Below are 20,815 nucleotides of genomic sequence, written 5' to 3' on the forward strand. Positions count from 1 at the left end.
AATGGAGCATTTCAAAACAATTTGGTGGCAGAAGAAATTATTATTATATCTGAAAAATTACCAGATTATGGGGAGTAAGAGTAACATAAAGACTTGCAAAAGAAGGTTACAAGTAAAAGTGTTTGGGGGTTTTTTGGGGTCACATAATAACCTCTTTAACGCTCCAGTTGTTCATTTTCTCTGTAATCAGTACTTGATTTACTGATTGTGGAAGGAAGCCGCCAGAGATGAGTCAGTAAATACAAAGCCAGTTTTAAATATCTGGGAAGGAAAGCAAAGAGTTTTGCAAATGCAGATCTAAGGAGGAAATTGGCATCTGAGACTGTGCACTTATTTTCATATCTGGAGAACACTTGGATCAAAACATGAAAAAATACAGAACTTCAGGATTAGGGTAATATGAATGTGGAAGTCACATGCCATGACATTTCCAAGGGAAATTAATGTAAAACATTAAATGTCTGACAAATTCTGGAGATGAAGAGGTCTTTCCACATGTAAAGTAAAACCAGCCCAGTGCCCTGAAACCCTGTTGTAAGCTGGAATTAGGCCATCTACTGATGGTAGGGCTGCACAGGTGGGATTATGGGCCTGAGGAATATGGAATAGGTTATGGGCAACCCCAGAATCAGTAAGTTTATTTTATAGAGGGATTTGGATTTACAGTCTGTTGATCCTAAAAGTATTTTGTCAGTTCAGGGGGCTTCTGTAGCCTATTAAGGACCTAGGCTTCCAAGTCAAGACAGGGTCAGGACTGAATCCTGGCCAGACCACTGACTGGCTACATATCATTGGGTCAGATAACCTCACTGGGCCTTGGTTTCTTCGTCTGTGTAATGGGCATAGTAATACCAACTTTTGGGTGGTGTGCGCACTAAACCCAATGGGAAGCACTTAGTAAGTGCCTAGCACAAAACGGGTGTTCAGTTGGTACACACACCCCAGGGGCTAAGAGTAGGGGACTACGGACCCAGCTGCCACTCTGGAAGGCTGGCTCTGCCACTCACTCGCCATGTGCCCTTGGAAAAGTCACTTAACCGCTCTGAGCCATTGAAGTGGGAGTAGTAATCTGGAATGAGGATAATAATCGAGAACCAGCTCTCACAGAGGGATGAGAACAGAGCAGTTGCAAGTAGTTCAAATGAATAAACACGGGCAGAGCACTTAGAGCAGGGCCAGGTCCGCTGCATCCTGTCACATTATCAATGACCGTTACTAACTATGACTAGTCAATTAGCCCACCAGAAAAACGGGGAGTGCATGGTGATGGAAATGACCTATTATACAGAGTACCAGGTCTGCTGTAGGGGCTTGGAAGAAATTGTATTGGCAACATATGCCAATAGCTTCAGAGTCTGCAGGGGCTTACCCCTTCTGTCAATGGTGTGTCCGGTGGTTTAACCCACAGCAGTAAAGAGAGAAGCCAAAGTCCAGAGGACAAGAGCTAACACACCATGAGGAACACAGTACAACAATTTGACTGCAGGGAACAAACATACTCTTGGTCACATGCAAACCCTGCCCTGTAGTCCGCCTGCTTCAAAACACTTCATGCCAACCACCCTTCAAAGTGGATAAGATGATAAAATCTAGAGAGCTGGGTGCTCTCTCTTTGCTCGTGCAATCGTTCATCCTCTAGCACATATATTTAAATTGTACATCTTCCATAAATGCTGTATTTCACCTCATGAGAAAAAAATCAATAGAAAGAAAACTAATGGGCTATTCTGTCCTTATTTCTAAACACGCTAATAAATTATCATCTGTCACTGTACTGACACTGTGTTATGCAGAGAAATAGCTATTTGTCCCTTATTCCACTTAAACTCATGCACATTTCATTAACTTTCCAGGATGTTTTTCCAGGCATGGCCCTCTGTCTCATCCTCTCTTCCTTCTTAGGGAACCAGTGGGTATGAAGGGAAATGACATCCTGGGTTTCCTAGAGGAGGAAATGACTACAGGCCACATGCTCTTACGTTCGGTTCCAAATCCAAGAATATTCTCACACACTGAACTAAAGTTTTGTTACAACTCTTATGCAGGCAAAACTTAACCTGGACTGATCCAAGTCTATAAATTTTTAAAATGCGTCTCTGCTGGTGCGAACATCATACACAGATCAGGCTGCCCGAGACCCCACTACGGGTGCTGTATGAAACGTGTACGGTCCTATACTCCTAAAACCTGCTTCATCTCCTAAAACATCAGAATTTCTCAATTCTGAAATAAATTAGGCTCCAAGGTTTTCAGATACAGGACCACGGACCTGCAGGAGAATTCCTGATGTTACGTGCCAAACACAGCTTTGTGAAGATAGCCAGTGGAAAGAAAATTCTAGAATTTTCTTTAAACCACCTTCTTCTTTTATAAAACCAGAACTTAGGCAGAACCTTCCCGTTGCTGATCTCATGATTTAAAATGGGCAATAATCACTCAGAAACTTCACCTCAAATTTTGTCCTCCCCTCCAGTGACTGCCCTGTAAGTCATATCACATGAGGTTTTATAGAAAATACCCAACGGGGCAGCACATATGTAAGCAGACATGTGGGATCACCAAGCACATGCACGTCCTTCTTAGGGGGTGCGTGCTGTCAGCAGCTACTCTTATGGAAGCCTGCCCTGCTCTGGACCCCAGACTTGGGTTTAGTTCCTGCTCGGCATGGCAAGCGTATGGCCTCTGTGGACTTCAGTCTCCCGTGTGTAACCCAGGGAGCGTTCCACCTGCTATTCAGGACTGCTGGAATGAAGTACAGAAACACAGGTTGGCTGTCCTCCACTCTTCCTTTTCCCCTGACTGACACTTGTCTGGGGGCGAGTTATAAGGCAGAAAGCTTAGTGTCCACTTTCCTTTACATGGACAAGCTCACAGACAGGTGGGCATTGGTGGTGCATGTTTGTATGTTACAAGGCGGAAGGAAATGGACTTGTATCAAGGTCGTTGGACCAAACTTGACATCAGAATCACCAAGGAAGACAGGTGTAAACAGAGATGGTTGTGTTGTAGGAAGATGAGCTGTCGGGGACGCGGGAAGCTGGGGGCTGAGATGTCGTTTAAGGGCACTCGGTCACTCATAAGGGTGTGGCCTCAGTGATTCTGCTTGGCTGAAACTGGCAAAGCCCTAACGTTTGTAAACATTATTCCAATCAGTAGTTCTCTGCCCTCACTGCACAGAATGCCAGGCCCAGCCCAGAGATTCAACTAGTAGTTTGGCAGTGGAGGTTCAGGGCTTCTGCCCACAGACAGATGCACCCGCTCGGATTTATGCAGGCAGAGGGCGTGCTCTCGATGCCCTGTTTCTCCCATCTGGGAACACAAGCCCCGCCTCACTGCTCAGGAGAGGAAAAGCACACAGCACAGGGCCCACGAAGCCCAGGGGTTATCAGAAGCACGGAGCAGAGAACAAACATTAACGTTTAACTGAGTAACGGGGATTCGTGAGACATCTCAAGGTTCGCCAGAACTCTCCTACCTGGGGCTTTCCCACTCCTGGTCGTCTTTGTCCTTCTCTTCTCTGGTGTCTCCAGCATGCGGGTGTTTCTGCACAATTCGCATCCCACCGGCTTTCACTGCGGTGAAGACAAAGAGGGAATGATCAGTGTGGACACGGAACCACCGGACGGCAGGGGAACTAGCTCAAGGGTGTGTGTTTGTCCCATGGCCCCAGGTTAGCCCAGATCAGCCGGCGGCGACAGGGATTAACCGCAGAGGTTAAGGCTGTCAGAGGGAGATTCAACATGATGTGACACTCAACACTGTCTCTTATTCAGATCCACTTAGAAAGCTTCCAAGCCTCCTTTGCTTGTCTGGTCTCCTTTCAAGTACTTGGTAAGAGCAGTAGTGCAACCAGAGTATAAACCGTGTGGACACAGTGGCTGCTTGCTTTCAGTTACACTCAGCTTCTCGATGCAAAAAAAACCCCCACTTAATCCCTGCCGGTAGTATTTTCTCAAATGCCGATGCTGCTTTCAAAGGGGCGATACAGCCACAGGTGACACAGGACAGCTGCTGTGCACACAGCCAGAGTCCACTCCGGTGGCAACCTTTCCCAAACTGTGCTGTGAAACCCTAGAGTTGTCAGAAGTTTATTTGGTTTTTAAAAACAGCCTTAGTGACATAGAATTCACATACAATATAATCCACCCATTTAGAGTGTACAGTTCTCTGGTTTGGAGTGATCCTTTTCAAACGTGTTCATCACCCTAAACAGAAACCCATCACCGGTCACTCTCCAATCCCTCCTCTCCCCCAGCTCCTAGCAACCAGTCACCTGCATCTGCCTCTTCTAGACATTAGACATAAACAGAATCATAAAATACATAGTCTTTGGTGGCAGGCTTTTTCACTTAGCATAATGCTTCCAAGGTCCATCCATGTCACAGCCCATGTCAGTACCTCACTCGTTTTCATGGCTAAATCATACTCCACGGCACACAGGGTGGACCACATTTTGTCATCCATTCATCTGTGGTGGTCATTTGTATTGTTTCCACTTTTTGGCTACTGTGAATAATGCAGATATAAACAACCGTGTATGTACAAGTTTTTGTGTGGACACATGGACATGTACCTTCATTTCCTTGGTACATATGTAGGAATGGAATAGCTGGGTCACATGGTGACCCCATATTTACCCTTTTGAAGGAACCCCAGATGCTTTCCAAAGCCATGGAACTGTTTACATTCCAGCCAGTAGGGGTTCCAATTTCTGCACATGCTCGCCAACTCTTGTTATTGTCTATCTTTTTATGGTTATTCTAGTGGGTGTGAAGTGGTGTCTTATTGTAGTTTGATTTGTATTCCCTTAATGGCTAATATGTTAATGATGTTTTGCAGGAGAAAAACATGACAACGGCAGTGGGGATTCTGGGATCTATTAAGTGTGGGAAACGCGAGGTTGAACAAATTAAATGCGTTTCCTCAAGACGGATTTTCTGCCTTTAGTGTGCATTGTAAGCTTTATATGGGGCACATAATGTGCCATCTTTCCCAAGTGTATTTCACCACAGAACTCCTCCCCCAGGTAATGCTGGTTATCATTCTTCAGGACTCTAGTGTTCCATGGGATAAAGTACGGAAATGCTGGCCTTATATCCAAAAAGCCAGCCCCACATGGCAGTCGCCTGTGCGTGTTTTAGGGTCAGCAAGTCCCTCCACGTACTCAGCTATGTGGTCTTAGATCAGTCAGCCACTCAAAGCCTCAATGCTTCATCTCCAGAAAGGGGATAAGAGCCACGTCCTAAGATGGAGAAGTTTAGATGAGAAGAGAGGCTGTTGAATCCTAACTCCCAAAGTGATGCTGTTTGGAGGTGGGGACTTTGGAAGGTGCTTAGGTCATGAGGGTGGAGCCCTCATGAATGGGATTAGTGCCCTTACAAAGAGACCCCAGAGAGCTCCCTCACCCTTTCTGCCAGGTGAGGACAGAGCATACAGCCGTCTGTGAACTAAGAAGCAGGACATCACGAGACACCGAATCTGCTGGTGCCCTGACCTTGGACTTCTGGCCTTCAGAACAGTGAGAATGTCTGTTGTTTATAAGCCACCCAGCCTGTGGTATTCAGTTATAGCAGCCCAAAAGGACGAAGATAGAGGTGCTCAGCAGCTTCCTGGCACTTGATAGAAAGTAGAGTGTATTAATGGAGCTCATTGGCCCCACGTTCGGGTGTGGGGCTCAGGGTATTCACCCTCCCTCCTCAGGATAGCCACTCTATGTTCTGCCACAGCCCTGCTCCGACCACACAGTACAACCAGCTTGCCAGGCCACATCCTCCGGTGTTTCAAATTACGTTGGACCCTGCTGAATTATGAAAGCCCAGGACTGGTTTCTTTATGATGCTGCGGACAGGAAGGAGAATGTGAAACACCCTGAGGCTTATACGCTTCGGGTTTATTAGTTTTCAATTTCCCTGGGAGGATTCAGGAAGCTAACAATGCCTGTTGCACGGCCAGCAGTACCCAGCTGCAGTCCATCAGAGGAAGGCAAAGCAGAGGGCATGTGAAATAAAGGACCGTGTTTAATGATGCGTCTGCTGGTCTGGTTTTGAAACGAGAATCTCCCATCACTTCTTTTCAGTGGGGAGGGGACATTTACTTTGTTAAGAAGGAAATATAACCCTGTCCAGTAATTCTCTCAAAAATCTGCTTTTATCCTGACAATTTTTATTCCAATCATTTTTATTTTTCATTTCTAGAGCTTTTCCCCCCTCAAATCTGTCTGTTCTTTATTTGATAGTGCCTTACTCATATCTCATGTTTTTAATTCTTTTATGTATTTAATCATTTTAGGCATACTTGTCTTATGGTTGTATATCTAATTATTTTATTATCTGAGGTCCTCGGGAGTCTCATTTACTGTTCGTTTTTCTCTGATTCTGGCTCTTGTTTGGGGTGAGTGTGGGCCATGGGCTTGTCTTCAGTAAGCCTTTATCTGTGGGGATCCTCTGGGGTGTGGGGTGCAGGCAGCATCCCTTTGGAGAGTTGCTGTACACGCTTCTGTCAAACCTGGAAATCCTTTTTACATTAACTGAGAACAGGAATGGCCAAACTGTAAATCTGAACTCATTGCCCTTGTAAAGGCAGGCCTGCAGTTTCAAATTCTCCAGGAGCCTTTGTTTGCCATCCAGAGGCCAAGCTGAAACATACCAGCTTCCCCACCATCCCACTGTGCTGCTGGACACAGTTTTTTTCCTGCACCCTTTCTCCATGAGTTTGGCCTCTGAGCACCAGCTTTCAGCTGGGGTCTTGGGTTAAATGAGGCCATAGGGATGGGGCCCTAATCCAGTATGACTGGTGCTCTTATAAAAAGAGGAAGAGACACCAGGTCACTTCCTGCCTCACGTGGGCCCAAGGTTCAGGCTAACTGTTCTGAATTTAGCTACTTTTCTGGGTGTGATTCCTACAGATTTCCCTCACTTTGGGTTCAAATTAAAAAAATAAATAAATAAGAAAACAAAAATACCATTTGCAGGTGGCTTATCAAGATTTCCCAGGGCTTCCCTGGTGGTGTAGTGGTTGGGAGTCCGCCTGCCGATGCAGGGGACACAGGTTCGTGCCCCAGTCCGGGAAGATCCCACATGCCGTGGAGCGGCTGGGCTCGTGAGCCATGGCCACTGAGCCTGCACGTCCGGAGCCTGTGCTCCGCAACGGGAGAGGCCGCAGCAGTGAGAGGACCGCACACCGCAAAAAAAAAAAAAGATTTCCCAGGTTATGTAGCCTGCCAAACCTTAAGAAATGGAGACTGAAAATAAAATTCTGTAATATATTTAAGATAATTATCTACTCACTCTCTTGAAATATAAGATTATGAATGTTTTTGGCCAAAAGAGGAGGCTAGAAGAACTGTCCCACTAAATTTTTAAAAAATTCCTTTTCCTCTCCCATTTATCCCACCCCTATCCCATGCCCATGAGAAACTGATGAAAGGTGCTGTTATGAGCTGAACTGTGATCTCCCTAAATCCACAGGTTGGAGCCCTAATCGCCAGAATTTCAGACCTGACTGGATTTGGAGACAGGCCTCTAAAGAGGCAATTAAGTTAAAATTAGGCTGTTATGGGGGGGCCCTAATCTGATAGGACTGATGCTCTTATCAGAAGAGGAAGAGACACCAGGGAGACAGGTGTTCAGAGGAAAGGCCACGTTAGGACGCAGCGAGAAGGCGGCCATCTGCAAGCCAAGGAGAGAGGCCTCAGGAGAAACGACACCTGCCAGCACCTTGATCTTGGACTGCTGGCCTCCAGAGCTGTGAGAAAATAAATTTCTGTTGTTGAAACCACCCAGTCTGTGGTATTTTGTTATAGCAGCCTTAGCAAACTAATACAGATGCCCATTTAAAAATGATCTCTGAATCATTTCGACCTGGTAGACACAAAAGCCTTAAAACTATAAATCCCAGGTGTGTTCTATAAACTGGCTAACAGTAAAAAGAGTGTACAACTCACTACAAAAGGAATGGAGGATGAACGTCAAGGTGACGTTCGAAATAATCACGTCTCGGAAAGCTCGCAGGGAGCCTGTCCACTCCTCTGTTGACGTAAGTACACACGTCCAAAACCAGTCACCCCACATTAGCACTTCATTTAATCTAGTTTATAAAAACAATTAACTTCATCAATCTCTCACAGTATGTGTGGTGATTAATGCAGCAATAAAAAGTGGCAATAATAATAATAACTCAAGGCTGCGACAGATTCATTCTAACTTGCACGACTGCCAAAAAATACAACAGCACTTATTTATCAAATGTTTTATGACTGTCTCTAGGACTCTTCATTGGTAAAAAATGTAAAGGCAGAGCTTGTTCTGCAGAAATCTCTGCAGAATTCCTTGTGAATGTAAGTATTTTTCTGAGACATTAGTAAAAACAAAAACAACTCAGATTTTTTTTGTGGTGCTTGTTATTCAAATGTGAGCTTCAAATTTAAAGAATAACAAGCTGCGCAGTGGTTAAGAATCCACCTGCCAATGCAGGGGACATGGGTTCACTCCCCAGTCCAGGAAGATCTGACATGCCGCGGAGCAACTAAGCCCGTGCACCACACTACTGAGCCTGCGCTCTAGAGCCCGCGAGCCACAACTACTGAGCCCATGTGCTGCAACTACTGAAGCCCGGGTGCCTAGAGCCCGTGCTCCTCAACGAAGAGTAGCCCTCGCTTGCTGCAACTAGAGAAAGCCGGTGTGCAGCAACGAAGACCCAACGCAGCCATAAGTAAATAAATTTAAGGAGGGGGGAGAAAAGAATAACAAGCTTCCTCTTAACAGGAGTGCCAAGCTGAAGTTAAGGGCATGGATACTGGAGCTAGATCCCTGGGTTCAAATCCCAGTTCTGCCTCTCTGTGTGTGTGTGTGTGTGTGTGTGTGTGTGTGTGTGTGTGTGTGTGAGAGAGAGAGAGTGTGTGTGTGTGTGTGTGTGTGTGTGTGTGTGTGTTGGCAAGTTGCTGGCACTGTCTCAGGGTCCTGCCTGTGAAGAAAGGGTGGCAGTGCTCTCCCCCCAGGGGTTCTCTGAGGACTGAAGGAGTGAGCCCATGTGAAACACCTCCGCCAGGGCCTGGTTCCCATGAATGCTCAGCTCTCAGCTCCTCTTAGGAGACGGGTTTTCACAACTAGCATCGAGCACTTAGAGAACCCTCCAGTGTGCGAGTCCTTGGTGGTTTACCACCTCCTCCCCACAGCTTCCTCACGTGTGAAGTGGGGATGGCAGGACTGATGTACTGGGTTGCTGGGGAGTGAGTGACACACCCTGCAAAGTGCTCGCCCACCATGGGGCGCTCCACTGCCCTGGTCAGCTGACCACCTCCAGGACTGTCGTCAGTACCTCACCACACCTAAGTAAGTTCTGGTGACCTGCAGATCCTGGAGAATCCTTCCACTCTTTGTGCCGCCACATGCCAGGCCCTGTTGTAACCACTGGCCAGGCGCCCCTTTACCCCCTGACTTTCCAATCACCCTATGGTGTAGACCGCCCCCCCACGAGGAGGGGAAGCCAGTGGCCCCGGTCGCACAGGTAGCAAGCTTCTGACCCCGGCAGCCTGCACCCTTAATCACAACCCGCAGGCCTTGCCCTGCGTGAACATTCCAGGAAACAGAGCGACACTCCTCCTCAGAGAGACAAGAGTGATGGCCTATGGAGAGGGTCTAGGACAGGAAAGAAAGTATGTTTGATGTTGAAAGCTCTCTGCAGAGCAGCTTCCTTCCCAAGGAGCAAAGGGGGAAGAGGAAGCATCCTCCAGGTCAGACTTTGTCAGGTGGGTAAATATCGAGGAAGTAGCTGATGCCATATCCCCCCAGGGCCGGGCATCCCCTCAGGCATCTGGGTGCCTGACTGTGAGATGGTCCCCGACAGCTGGCTCTGGGCCCACACTCAACAGCAGGCTAGGAAGACCCCCCAGCTGCACGCCGGGCAGGGGGGTGAGAAGGGTGTTCCTAGATGGACAGCAAAAGCACCCTGCACCAGGGAGCAGCCCCAGCCCTGGCTGCCGTGCTGAGCAGGACTTGTGAGCGGATGCTTTCTTTGTTCTTGCCCAAGAAGAGCTACTGAAATGTGATTCAAAGGAAACCGAATCCACGCAAAAAAAAAGAGATGAAAGCCTCCGAGAACTGCTCCGGTGAGAACAAAAGGAAGCAAACCAGAAACACCCAGAGCTGCAGGTTACCCGAGAACGCGATCGTCTCAGGTAAAGCAGCACTGTGGCCGGAAAGCAAAGTGGACACGGGACCAGACAGCCCCCGGGATGGGGGACAGTGGTGGGATCAGGGCAAAGGAATATGGTCCCTCTTGGTTAAGAGGAAGGGCTCCACCAGGAGAGGAGGCTCCTTGGCCAGCAGAAGAGCCACGCCGGTCTGGGGAGGCTGGTGGCCCTGAGGTGGGGAGCCCTGTGAAGGGAGAGTGGAGGATGAAGGGCGAAAGGCAGTGAGTCACGGGGACCCCGGGAGCCCCGGCACCCCTCCCTCCGAGGCCAAGTGCAGTTCCCCCCACGGGAGCTTTCCGGCCTGAGGCAGCGGGCGAACGTGATGCTTGCGCTAAAAAGCGTGTCCCAGATAAATTGCTGAACCTGCAGCCCTGACGGTTTCCTCTCTAAGAAAACTGAAGACCAAACAAGGGAAACTGCTATTCTGCGCTCCGAGTCGGAAGGTGTTAAGGTGGGAAGGCCCTTCAACAACACGGCAGCAACCCTGCTCACCCCACAGGAGAGGAGACGTGGCAGTCAGAGGCGTGGAGCGTGGGGCAGGGCCATGGGGCTGTGGACCGGGACTGGACAGGCCAACCCGTCTTCCACGCAGGGCCCGCTCCATCCCCTGACAGGCCGCCCCAGAGGGCAGAGTGCGTGGTGAGCAGGCCAAGACAAGGACCAGCCGGACGGAGACCGGGCCAAACCCGAGGAGGGTGTGGGCAGCCACAGGGGAAAACCCTGCATTCAGGGCGGCGGATTTCAGAAAGTCCACGGAGAGGTAGCATCCCTGCCTGGAGGTACTTGGGGACAGGCAGGGAGGCAGCGTTCATCAACCCTAACCCCAGCCTCCCTTGCAGCTGGGCTGGGGCCATTTACCTGGGTCGTGGCCCTAATACAGCAAAAAGAGGCAGAGTAATGAGCCCTCCCCAGATGGCCACGCCCTAGTCCCTGGAACCCGTTTACGTGTTGGGCCGCATGGCAAAGGGGAAGGAATGCCGCAGACGGAACTGAGGTTGTGGATGGCCTCTGGAAGCTGGAAGAGGCAAGAAAATGGATTCTCCCCTAGAGCTTCCAGAAGGAAGCTGCAAACACCGTGATTGCTGCCCAGTGAGACCCATTTTGCACGTCTCGCCTCCAGAACTGGAAGATAATACAGTTGTGCTGTTTTAAGCCATTAAATGTATGGCGCTTTGCTACAGTGGCCACAGGAAACTAACGCAGTGACACGTGCCGCTCCCAGGCCGAAGCACCACAAGGCCCCGGCACCACGGCCCGCACTCAGTCCCCTCCAGAGGCGGAGTCGCTGGGCAGGAGGGACCTGGGCCTCTGCCACCGGGAGAGAGATACACCTTGACCTGCCCAGCCACTGAGATTTGGGGCCATTTGTTACAATTAGTGAGTACAATATAAAACTGTAACTACCACAGTACTTTATACAAAAGTGAATAGTCCCTATCCAAACAAAAGAATTTCTGAAGCTGGGAAGGGGAAACTACTCACAAAACCAAGCAAGAGTGCACAGGCATCGTCTGGAATAAACAGAAAGAGGAGGACGCGTCTGTCCCCCAAAGTCCTAGAGCACAGAGGGGAAACTGAAAACACGTCTTAGAGGTGCTCGGTCCACCCTGACAGGAAGCTTTTTTAAAAAAAGGCAGTGACTTTCAACAAAATAAATTTTTTTAAAAAAGGCTCAGATTATAATTAAAATATTATTATCAAAAAAAATGCAGTGACTAAAAGGGTCTCTCCTTTTTTTTTTGACATGTCAGGAGCAAAGGCAGACCCCTCTCCTGTATCTTCAAGCGTTGATCAGTGACTGGGTGACATAGGTGTGCTTAGCACACCTGCTGATTGCACAGTTAATACACTAAAAACCAAATCAGTCTTGCCTTTCTAGCAACAGAGTGGCCGCGATAATATGAAAACCCTCGACGGAGATAATTCAAGGAGAAGTATCACCCACAACCCTTTAAATGCATCCTGACTGATTAAGAGAACAGAGAACTGAATTATTTTGAAGTTACTAAAGAAAAGCAAAGTGGTCTCTTTTCCCATTTTACTTTAATAAATCCATTTGACTCAGTTCTAGAAGGGACATAAATTCTACTCTTGAAAGAAAACCATACGTAAAATTAGTAACGCTCCAAGCTATCCTGTATTAGATTTATGATAACTTTCCTGACATACGGTTTTGGCTCCCCTTGGAAATGGGGGGGAACAGGGCCAGCAAAACGTATTTAACAAAGAGACGTTATCCTCGTCGCCACCACAAACTCATGGAAACCGGCTGGAGTAATAGTGGGGCTTGGCGTCACGTCCCCCCTTCTGCCGGCAATCAGAGCGCTGCCGCTCGATGAAACAGAACCTCACTCACTTTGCTAATCTGCATTTGCAAGAACTCCCATAAAACAAGCAGTCTCACCCGTGTCTCCGCAGGTATCTGTGGCCGAGGGCGGTGGCAAGGTCTCAAATCGTGAAGACTTGGTTACTTTTCCAGAGGACCCGGCCCCCAGCGCACTGCAGGACACAATGCAGTGCCAGCCACCACTCAGTGGGTGGACTTTGTATTTATTCGCCTAGCACCTTTCTCCCAGGCTCCTCAGAAGCCTCATTAATCTCACACCTTGGGAGGAGGCCCCTGGCAAGTGATGGAGCCCCCTGTCGAGAAGGGCTGCCGGTTCAAGGCTTGGGGTGTCGGCAATACTGCAGGTGTTGTCCTCCGTATCCCAACTGTAAGGTGACTGCTAGTTAAATGAGCTCATGAGTACCAAGCAATTAGAATTGGGCTGGTGAAGGGGAGCAGAGCATGCCACCCCAAAACATGGCTCTTCGCCATAAGTATGATTTTGAGCTGACTAAGAAATAGCACAGGGCTTCCCTGGTGGCGCAGTGGTTGAGAGTCCGCCTGCCAATGCAGGGGACACGGGTTTGTGCCCTGGTCCGGGAAGATCCCACATGCCGCGGAGCGGCTGGGCCCCGTGAGCCATGGCCGCTGAGCCTGCGCGTCCGGAGCCTGTGCTCCGCAACGGGAGAGGCCACAACAGTGAGAGGCCCGCGTACCGCAAAAAAAAAAAAAAAGAAAAAGAAACGGCACACAAGGAAAAGCCGTATACCGAGAAGTCACCCTTGTTAGGAACATTTACATTTATAAGGGAAATCTCCACTTGTAAGTGTCTCTCTCTCTGTACCAGGAAGAAAAGGATGACTAAATTATAGGAGAATCTTAACATCTGCATAACCGTCTTCCTTCCACTGGTGCATTTCCTGGTTCCCTCCCATAACGGGGGCCTCCCCTTCTCCCTGGCATTTTTCATCTTTACTATTTAAGGTGGTGGTTGTGAGTGACTCATTTTTCTTTAGTATCTCCCATGTATACAGGAGATATACATGTTATTAAACTTCTGTTTTTCTCTTGTCTGTCCTTTATCTTAAGGGGGATCTCAGCTAAGAACCTAGAAGGGCAAAGGGAAAATTCTTCTTCTTCCCCTATACCCCCACGCCTTGTAACGCTCAGCAAATGTTAGTTATAGTTTCCGCTGTGATGCTGCTGCCGAAGCTGGCTGACAGTCCAACCTGCACCCCCAGTACCCGCTGGAGACAGCTCAGCGGCGGAGGGAAGTCGTGGGCTGCACATGCTGCGGAGGAAGGGAGAGGCAGTAAGAGGCTCCGGAGAAACTCGGGAGCTGTTTATTGAGTATTCTGAACCAGGCATTGTGCATCAGTGGGTAGCCCTGGAAGCAAGAAGAACAGGCGGACAGCTGGAGGCTGTGGGGATGCACAGGAGCGTCCCCGGTTCAGACAGCAGTAACGGGAAAACACAAAAGAAAAAGAAGAGAGTCGTGGAGGAGAGTTTTATTGTTTTCAATTGCAGAGTTAAGCACAAGCTCTTGTTATCCAGCTTAAGCCCTTAATGAAAGTTTTCCCAGTGTTTTTAAGGCTGTTATTTTGATTTATGAACTGGGCTCTCGGCTGTACTTGATGATTATCCTTTATTATAGTGGTTGCCTTTTTTTTTTTTTTTTAACATCTAATCTGCAGAACTGTCTAACCTCTGATCATACCGGAGTAAACAAGGCCACCCAGAACTTTCTGCCAAAACAGCCTTCCAACCAGGGGCCTCTGTACCACAGGGAGAAAAAGCACCTGAGCGGTACTACCTGGCAGGCAATATACCACAAGGGACGAAAGGTCTCTTTCTAACCTGCACCCCTGGCCAAGTGTGACCGGCCTTGTGAAATGCAGGATGACAGTGACAGCTTCCTTAGCAGCTCCTGCTGGAAGGGGGTCTCAAAGGCTTAAGAGACCCGCCCTGAAGTCACTTGAGGAGTTTACCTGTGGGACTACCTGCCCCTGGGCTCCAATCCTGATGGATGGCGACAGGAACAGCACAAAGGCAGCCCTGACCTGCTACTTTCTCAGGGACCATCTGGCCCGAACCTCCCATTTCATGGATTAGGAAAACTGAACCCTAGAGAAGTGACAGGCCTCAAAACTTAAAACCCAAGTGCACTGCTACAGCAGCACAAATACACTGGCTCCCCTCTTCTTGGGCGTAAATAAGATGTTTAACTTGTAACTCACACAGCCTAGCTGTTTACAATTCCAAGAAAATCAGAGTCCTTCATGAAGTTTCTCCCAGGGAGTTAATATAGACGGTTTATACCTCTGATCTTAACACTCTCCATATGGCTCTCTCTATATGTAATTTCATTACCGCTACTTTGCTTTGGTATCGTTCCAACACATACATCTAATGCCACTCATCGCCCGGGGACAGGGGAGCCCTGTGCAGACTGCTGCTGTGTGGTCCATGGCCACGAGTGTAAATGAAGGTGTTCCCTCCTGCCGTGCTGCCCAGGTCATCAGGCAGGAATGATGGACATGAACCCGCAGCGGCAGGAATTAAACGTCAGAATTATGATTAAAGGAAATGCCTTTGAAGTTCTTTTCTAATTTTAAACTAATTCAACACAGAGACCCCCAAAGTCTATTTTCCATTACAGTGGAACTATTTTCTAAAATCCCATGCTCTTACATCCCCACGCATCGGTTAGCCATTTTTCTTTCCTAGTGCCAGTCAGTCTTCTTGTTGTTCAGAGCTTGCTTCACTAGTGAAAAGCATTCCCTACTCTGGAATGCAACATATGTAAAGAACTTCTCTATTCACCGTGTTGAGGCAGAGAATTAGTGCCCTATAGTGGGGGGCGGCAGACAGAAATTAGGGGAATCTTTCCTCTAACAAGAAGATGGCACAAATGTTCCATAAAAAGCAGCCATGTTTGGCTAAGGCTTCTGTTATTAGCAAACTGAGTTGATACTTTAACTAACGTGTGCAACTAAGACCCTAAAACCCCACACACTGAAATGACTCGTATCCTGGGACCCAATCACCTTTGATTCCCTCCCAGTGTCCTTCCATACGGATCGATCGTCATTCCAAAGGAGAGGAGAAAAAGCAATCCACCAGTTTGGGCAGATTCGAAAGAGCAAACAGGAACTGGGCTCAGAAAGGGGAAGAGACGGTTTGAACATGAAGGTTGGTTAGAGACTCATTTGCTAAGAAAGATGACTCTTTCCTGCATTTAACCTCCTTGGCTCGGAAGTTTAGGATGTGCAAAAGCAAAAAGCAAAAAACAAAACCACTTCTGAGGAAAAGCAGAATGCGACAGAAACTGGAGGGGAAAAAAGTCATATTGAGTGATTAATGATAAAAATGATTTCCGCTCCTTTGGTTCTTTTGTAATGCTGTCAGCCTACGATTTATCATCATGACGTTAAAAACACTGATTTGTCGTTGTTTCGGCTACTCGTTTTTCTAAAACATCTGTACATTCTAAGTAAGTATTCACCGCCCAAACTTCTAGGAGCAAGTTGTGCATCTGGGCTTGCTCAAGTCACTCTAATTTGCATGCAACTCGCACAGGCTTGCGATGTTTCGCATAAAGAAACACGTCTCACCAACGCGGGGCTGAGTTTAACTTAGACCCCACGAGCGGACACGTCCCAGGCTGGCCGGCTGCCTCCCCCGCCCGGCGCCCCGCTCCGCGCTCCGCGCCCCGTGCCCGCGGGTTCGAGCCCGCCCTCCGGGCCCGCGAGAGGAGAGAAAGTGGGAACGAGTCAGTACCGGCGGGCGGGTGTCCAGCTTTCGTCTCTAGCTTCCCCTCGGGAGGCGAAGACATGGTGCGACCGGGTTTCAGAGGGACCTGGACGGCGGTCGTCGAACGCTCGCGGGCCTGGAGAGAAGTGCGCGCGAGCTTTAGCGCCGGGAGCGAGGGAGGCGCGTGCGTGGGGCGACGGGGCCGCGCGCGAGCGGACCGACCGCGGCCGCCTCGAGGGGGCGCGGCCGCTGCGCGCCTACGTGGCGCGGCCCCGCCAGCCCGCGGCTGCGCGGTGGCGTCACTGCACCCTCCCCGCCCCGCCCCGCCCCGCCCCGCCCCGCCCCGCCCGCCGGCTCCCGCGCGCCCCGGGTACTGAGCATGCGCAGTCGGCGGCGCCACGTTGGACGCCTCGGCCGAGGGCGGAGGAGGTAGAAGGGGAGCGGGGGCGGGGTGTTGACGGTTAGAAGAGGCGGGCGTTGGTGCCGGCGGGCACAGTCGCCCGAGGTTGAAGAGCGCCCTGCAGGAGGGTGGCACCCCCGTGCACGGTGCTCCACTAACCCTCCAGATAGACGGTGGTGGGGAAACAGCTTCAACAGTGGGGCACCCAGGGGTGCTGTGTGCCGTCGGGGAACCGGACCGTCTGCCAGATGGCCTCACCCGGCTCACACTCGGAGCGACCGGTGAAGTGCGGAAATGAGACCCCAGGTGGGACCGACCGGGGGCCCAAGAATAGCAGGGATTTGTTAAAAGATGCTGCAAATGGGAGAGCCTCCTCCCCGCCCCACTCCGGGGGAGAAAGGCAGAGCTGTGAAGTCTGGAAACCTGGACAGAGGTCTTGCAAGGTTGCGTCTGTGTCCCCTGTCTCTGCCGTCTTCATGTTGCGTTGGGTCTTGATTCTGTCCAAAGCTGACCCATTGGCCTTGTGCCTCGGATTGCAACCTTCTCGCCTTCTCAAGCGCTTTGTAACTGCAGGTATCCTCTACGGACCATCAGTCCCGCCTTGCTAAATTAGCGTTCAGACATGTCCAGTGTCTTTAGAAAAGGAAACACCATCGGCTCTCTTGGCTGTATGTCTCCCTTTGACAGCACAGCTGCTCGAAGAGCATCTCAACACCCCCACCCCCACCCCCGTCTCCTCAACCCAGTCCAGTCCATCTGGTTGCCATCAGCGCCCCAAAGGCTGCCGCCAGCCAGGAAAGTCCTTTTATCATGGTCACTCGTGACCTCCACGCTGCCCAATCCAGTGTTCACTCTTCCGCTCTCATCCTCCTTGACCTGTCAGCAGCGCTTGACCTAGCTGACCGTCCCCTTCCTCCTTAGCTTCAGGGTTGCCACATCGTGGCGCTGACATCCAGTGCTTGGGCTGGAGGCTTGGCTGCTAACTCTCAGTTGGGTTGGTTGGCTCCTCTTCTAGGTTTCTGAACACTTGAGTCTCTCAAGGCTCAACATCAGTCCTCTTCCGTGTCTAGACTTGGCTTCAGTGGTCACATGAGGCCCACTGTCATCCAGATGCGTATGGACCCCAAATCTGCAAACCCATTTCTCTATGCCTGCCTCTCCATTAAGCTCCAGACTCACATTCCACTGCGCCCTTGACCTCCCTTACCCAGATGTCTAACTCAGCGCTGCCCAGCTCTTTGCATCAGGGCACACAGAGAGATGCACATACTCTACGTTGATCTGGGACTTTCCCCCGACGTTTCAGTAACACTACCAGTGGGACAGCTGTTGGCCAGGCAGCAGTCGTGATATAGTTGTCTTTGTCTTGCATTCATATCAAAACTTGGAGACAGGTGTCAGCAGCTTAGAAGAAAATATGACATCAGTAGTGGAACACTCTTAGGAGATGCTCCATCACTAACACTATTCATAGAACAGAGTGAGGAAATCCACAGACACTGATGGTTTGATTCTAAATAGAAGGAAGCTTTGAGGATACCTAACCCAACTAATTGTATGAATATTTTCTTCTTTATGTGTGCTCAAGAGTGCTATATGGTTAAAAACTCATGCCTGAAGTCTAAAAGCACCATTTCTAAGAAGTATGAAATAAAAATTCTAGGTTAGAAAACATTGTGTTATAGTTTAGTTTGCAGCGTTGTTTCCTCTTAGTGGTACCTAAAGTCATATGTTAAGAGCGATGGCATCTTCAATTCAATGACTCATGGTATTGCTAGGGAACCCTGGGGGTAAAAGAAGGAGCATGCTGAGGAAGGAATTAAGCTACCCAAGGGCTCTGGAGGCTCCGGTCACCACTGGGCTGCACCAAGGCCTGAGAGGATCCATATCTTTGCCCGAGGCCTGTTCTGGGACCACACTGATCAAGACCCTCTAGTGTTAACAGCCTTGCCTAGTTTTACATGTGGAAGCAGAACTCTTGACTCACCCATCTACCCATAGATATCTTCCCATCTAGAGTAGAATCCAAACTAGAGTACCTGCCTAATCCATAGCGTTCCTACTGAAGAAAATACGGTTGTTTAAGGAATTTAGCTTGAAAAAAAACACCCATATTTCCCAGCCTCCCTTACAGCTAGGGGTGGCCAAGAGGCAGTTCTGGCCATTGAAATGTAAGTGGAAGTTGACTGGGGTTTTCTGGGGAAGTTTCTGCATTCTTGATATGGGGACCACCCTTCCTCCTGGTGACTTCATTGTTCACACCGCCTTGAATTCAGACAGGAGGTGGAAGGCAGAGCAATTGTATCGCAACCACGAGGCAACCAAAGGCATGAAAGCCGTATGCTAAAGGTGGCACAACAGGAAGACGAAGGGAAGCTGGACTCTGAGGTTCTGTGGTGTCTCTGCAGGGCAGTGGACCCCGCCTCCAGACTGTTTTGTTGTGTGGAAAACAAACCCCTAGTAGATGCAGTCCCTGTGGTTGGTGTCTTTACATGCAGCCAAATGCAACCCCTGCCAGGCCCTGGGTGATAGGGGCCCTGCCTGCTTCTAGGAGCTCATCTCTCACAGCTCCTCTGGCCACACTGGCCTTTCTGATGCTCCTCAGATGTGACAAACCAACCCTTCCCTTTGGGCCTTAGCATCAGCTGTTCCGTCCACCTGGGACCGTCTCCCCCAGATTTGTGCATGGCTAACTCCTTGGCATTCTGGAATCAGCTTTTGAAAGGGCCTATTCCTGACCACCAGATCTGAAGAAGGCAGTCCAGGCACTCGACTCTCATAACTTTGTCTTCATCGTCATCCATCAGTATCTCCCTGGGCATTACTGTCTTTCTCCTCTGACTTGCACGGTCGACTGGCAGCCCACTGAGGAGAGAGAGCTTGTCCATCTTTGCTCACTGTATTTCTACCACCCAGAACCGCGGTGGGTACAGAAGAAGCATTTGATAGATATTATCCCGCATAATTCTGGAGCATAGATACATTTAGTTTCTCACAACTGTTATGTAAATGAAGAACAGCAAGTGAGGTCTACGCAGAGAATGAAAAATATACACAGTATGTATTATAGATAATTAATACAGATTGGCCACTAATACATTAATACAGATGACCACTAATGTTTCCTGATACTTACTTTCACTCACAAGTATATTCGTGCGTGTGTGTGTGTGTGTGTGTGTCCAGCCCCACAAGTCCTAGTTGCTGAGGATATATGTCAGACACCACCCTTTGGAAGCTTTTGATGTGGACATGCACATTCCATAGATATTATTAGAATTCTGAGTGAATAATCTTATAAGCTCACTATAACTCTGGGAGTAAGGCAGGTTGACCCATTTTTACCAAGAAAGACAAAAGCAAACAGACAAAAAGGGGAAGAAAGGATGGTTGAACTTATGTGGGACACAACCCTGTTGAGCGCATACTGGAACCAGAAGCCAGGTCTTTAAGCCCCAATCCCATTTCTCCCCACCGTTGGCTGCCTTCTAGAGTTGAGTTTTGGGAGCCGTTTCCCCTTCTTCTCTAAGCAGGCTCTTTTGTAATCCCAAGTGGTGCTGGAAAAAATGGCACTGAGTCTAAGACACTACTTAATGCGAATGCTGTAAACACTGGAAAAAGTATTCAAAGAAGAAACAGAAAATGCAGATTCTCTTCTCCATGTGTATATTTTGGAACCTTGACTATGTCACTGAAACATTCTGAGTCTCGGTTTCTCATCTGCAAGTTGGAGATGTGAACACTGACCTCCCGCAGGACTGGTGTGAGAATCCGGGGCCGTCTCAGTGCCGCCTGCAAGCCCCTATAGCTCAGCATTGTCCCGTCTGCTCTCCATAAGATCCTGAGACGTGAGGGCTTCTCTGCCCTCCTTTTCGGAGGAACCGAGCTTGCGAAAGGCCAAGCACAGGAGTCGATAGCTAATGTGGGGAAACCCGGGAGAGCCCGCTCTTACCACCATCCTGGTTGCACGTTTGGAAGTGCTTCGTAAACCATAATATACTACAGAATATACTGCTATTATTGCAGACAGAGTTTTCGTTAGCATTCATGAAATACAAGAATTGTTCCACGGTGTATTAAAATAACCCCGCCTATCAATCAGTTTGATGAACAATTGCTTTCTTATTCCCAGCTGGCCCATATGTTC

General features: G+C 49.1%; 1 protein-coding gene across 2 annotated transcripts in view; it reads right to left on the bottom strand.

Moving 5' to 3' along the window:
* The window catches only part of DAP (death associated protein), a 64,634-nt gene extending 48,125 nt beyond the window's left edge, over nucleotides 1-16,509 (bottom strand). For both annotated transcript variants that reach the window (XR_009563341.1, XM_030856577.2), the window contains exons 1-2: nucleotides 16,296-16,509; nucleotides 3,476-3,572 (exon numbers count right to left, since the gene is read on the bottom strand). Coding sequence is in view for 1 of the 2 variants with exons in the window: in XM_030856577.2 (XP_030712437.1) it covers nucleotides 3,476-3,572; nucleotides 16,296-16,350 (152 nt within the window). In the remaining variant the exon portion in view is untranslated. The remainder of the gene's footprint in view (nucleotides 1-3,475; nucleotides 3,573-16,295) is intronic.
* Nucleotides 16,510-20,815: the final 4,306 nt, after the last annotated feature.

This window comes from Globicephala melas, chromosome 3 (assembly GCF_963455315.2).
Source record: "Globicephala melas chromosome 3, mGloMel1.2, whole genome shotgun sequence".
In the NCBI taxonomy this organism is placed as follows: domain Eukaryota; kingdom Metazoa; phylum Chordata; class Mammalia; order Artiodactyla; family Delphinidae; genus Globicephala; species Globicephala melas.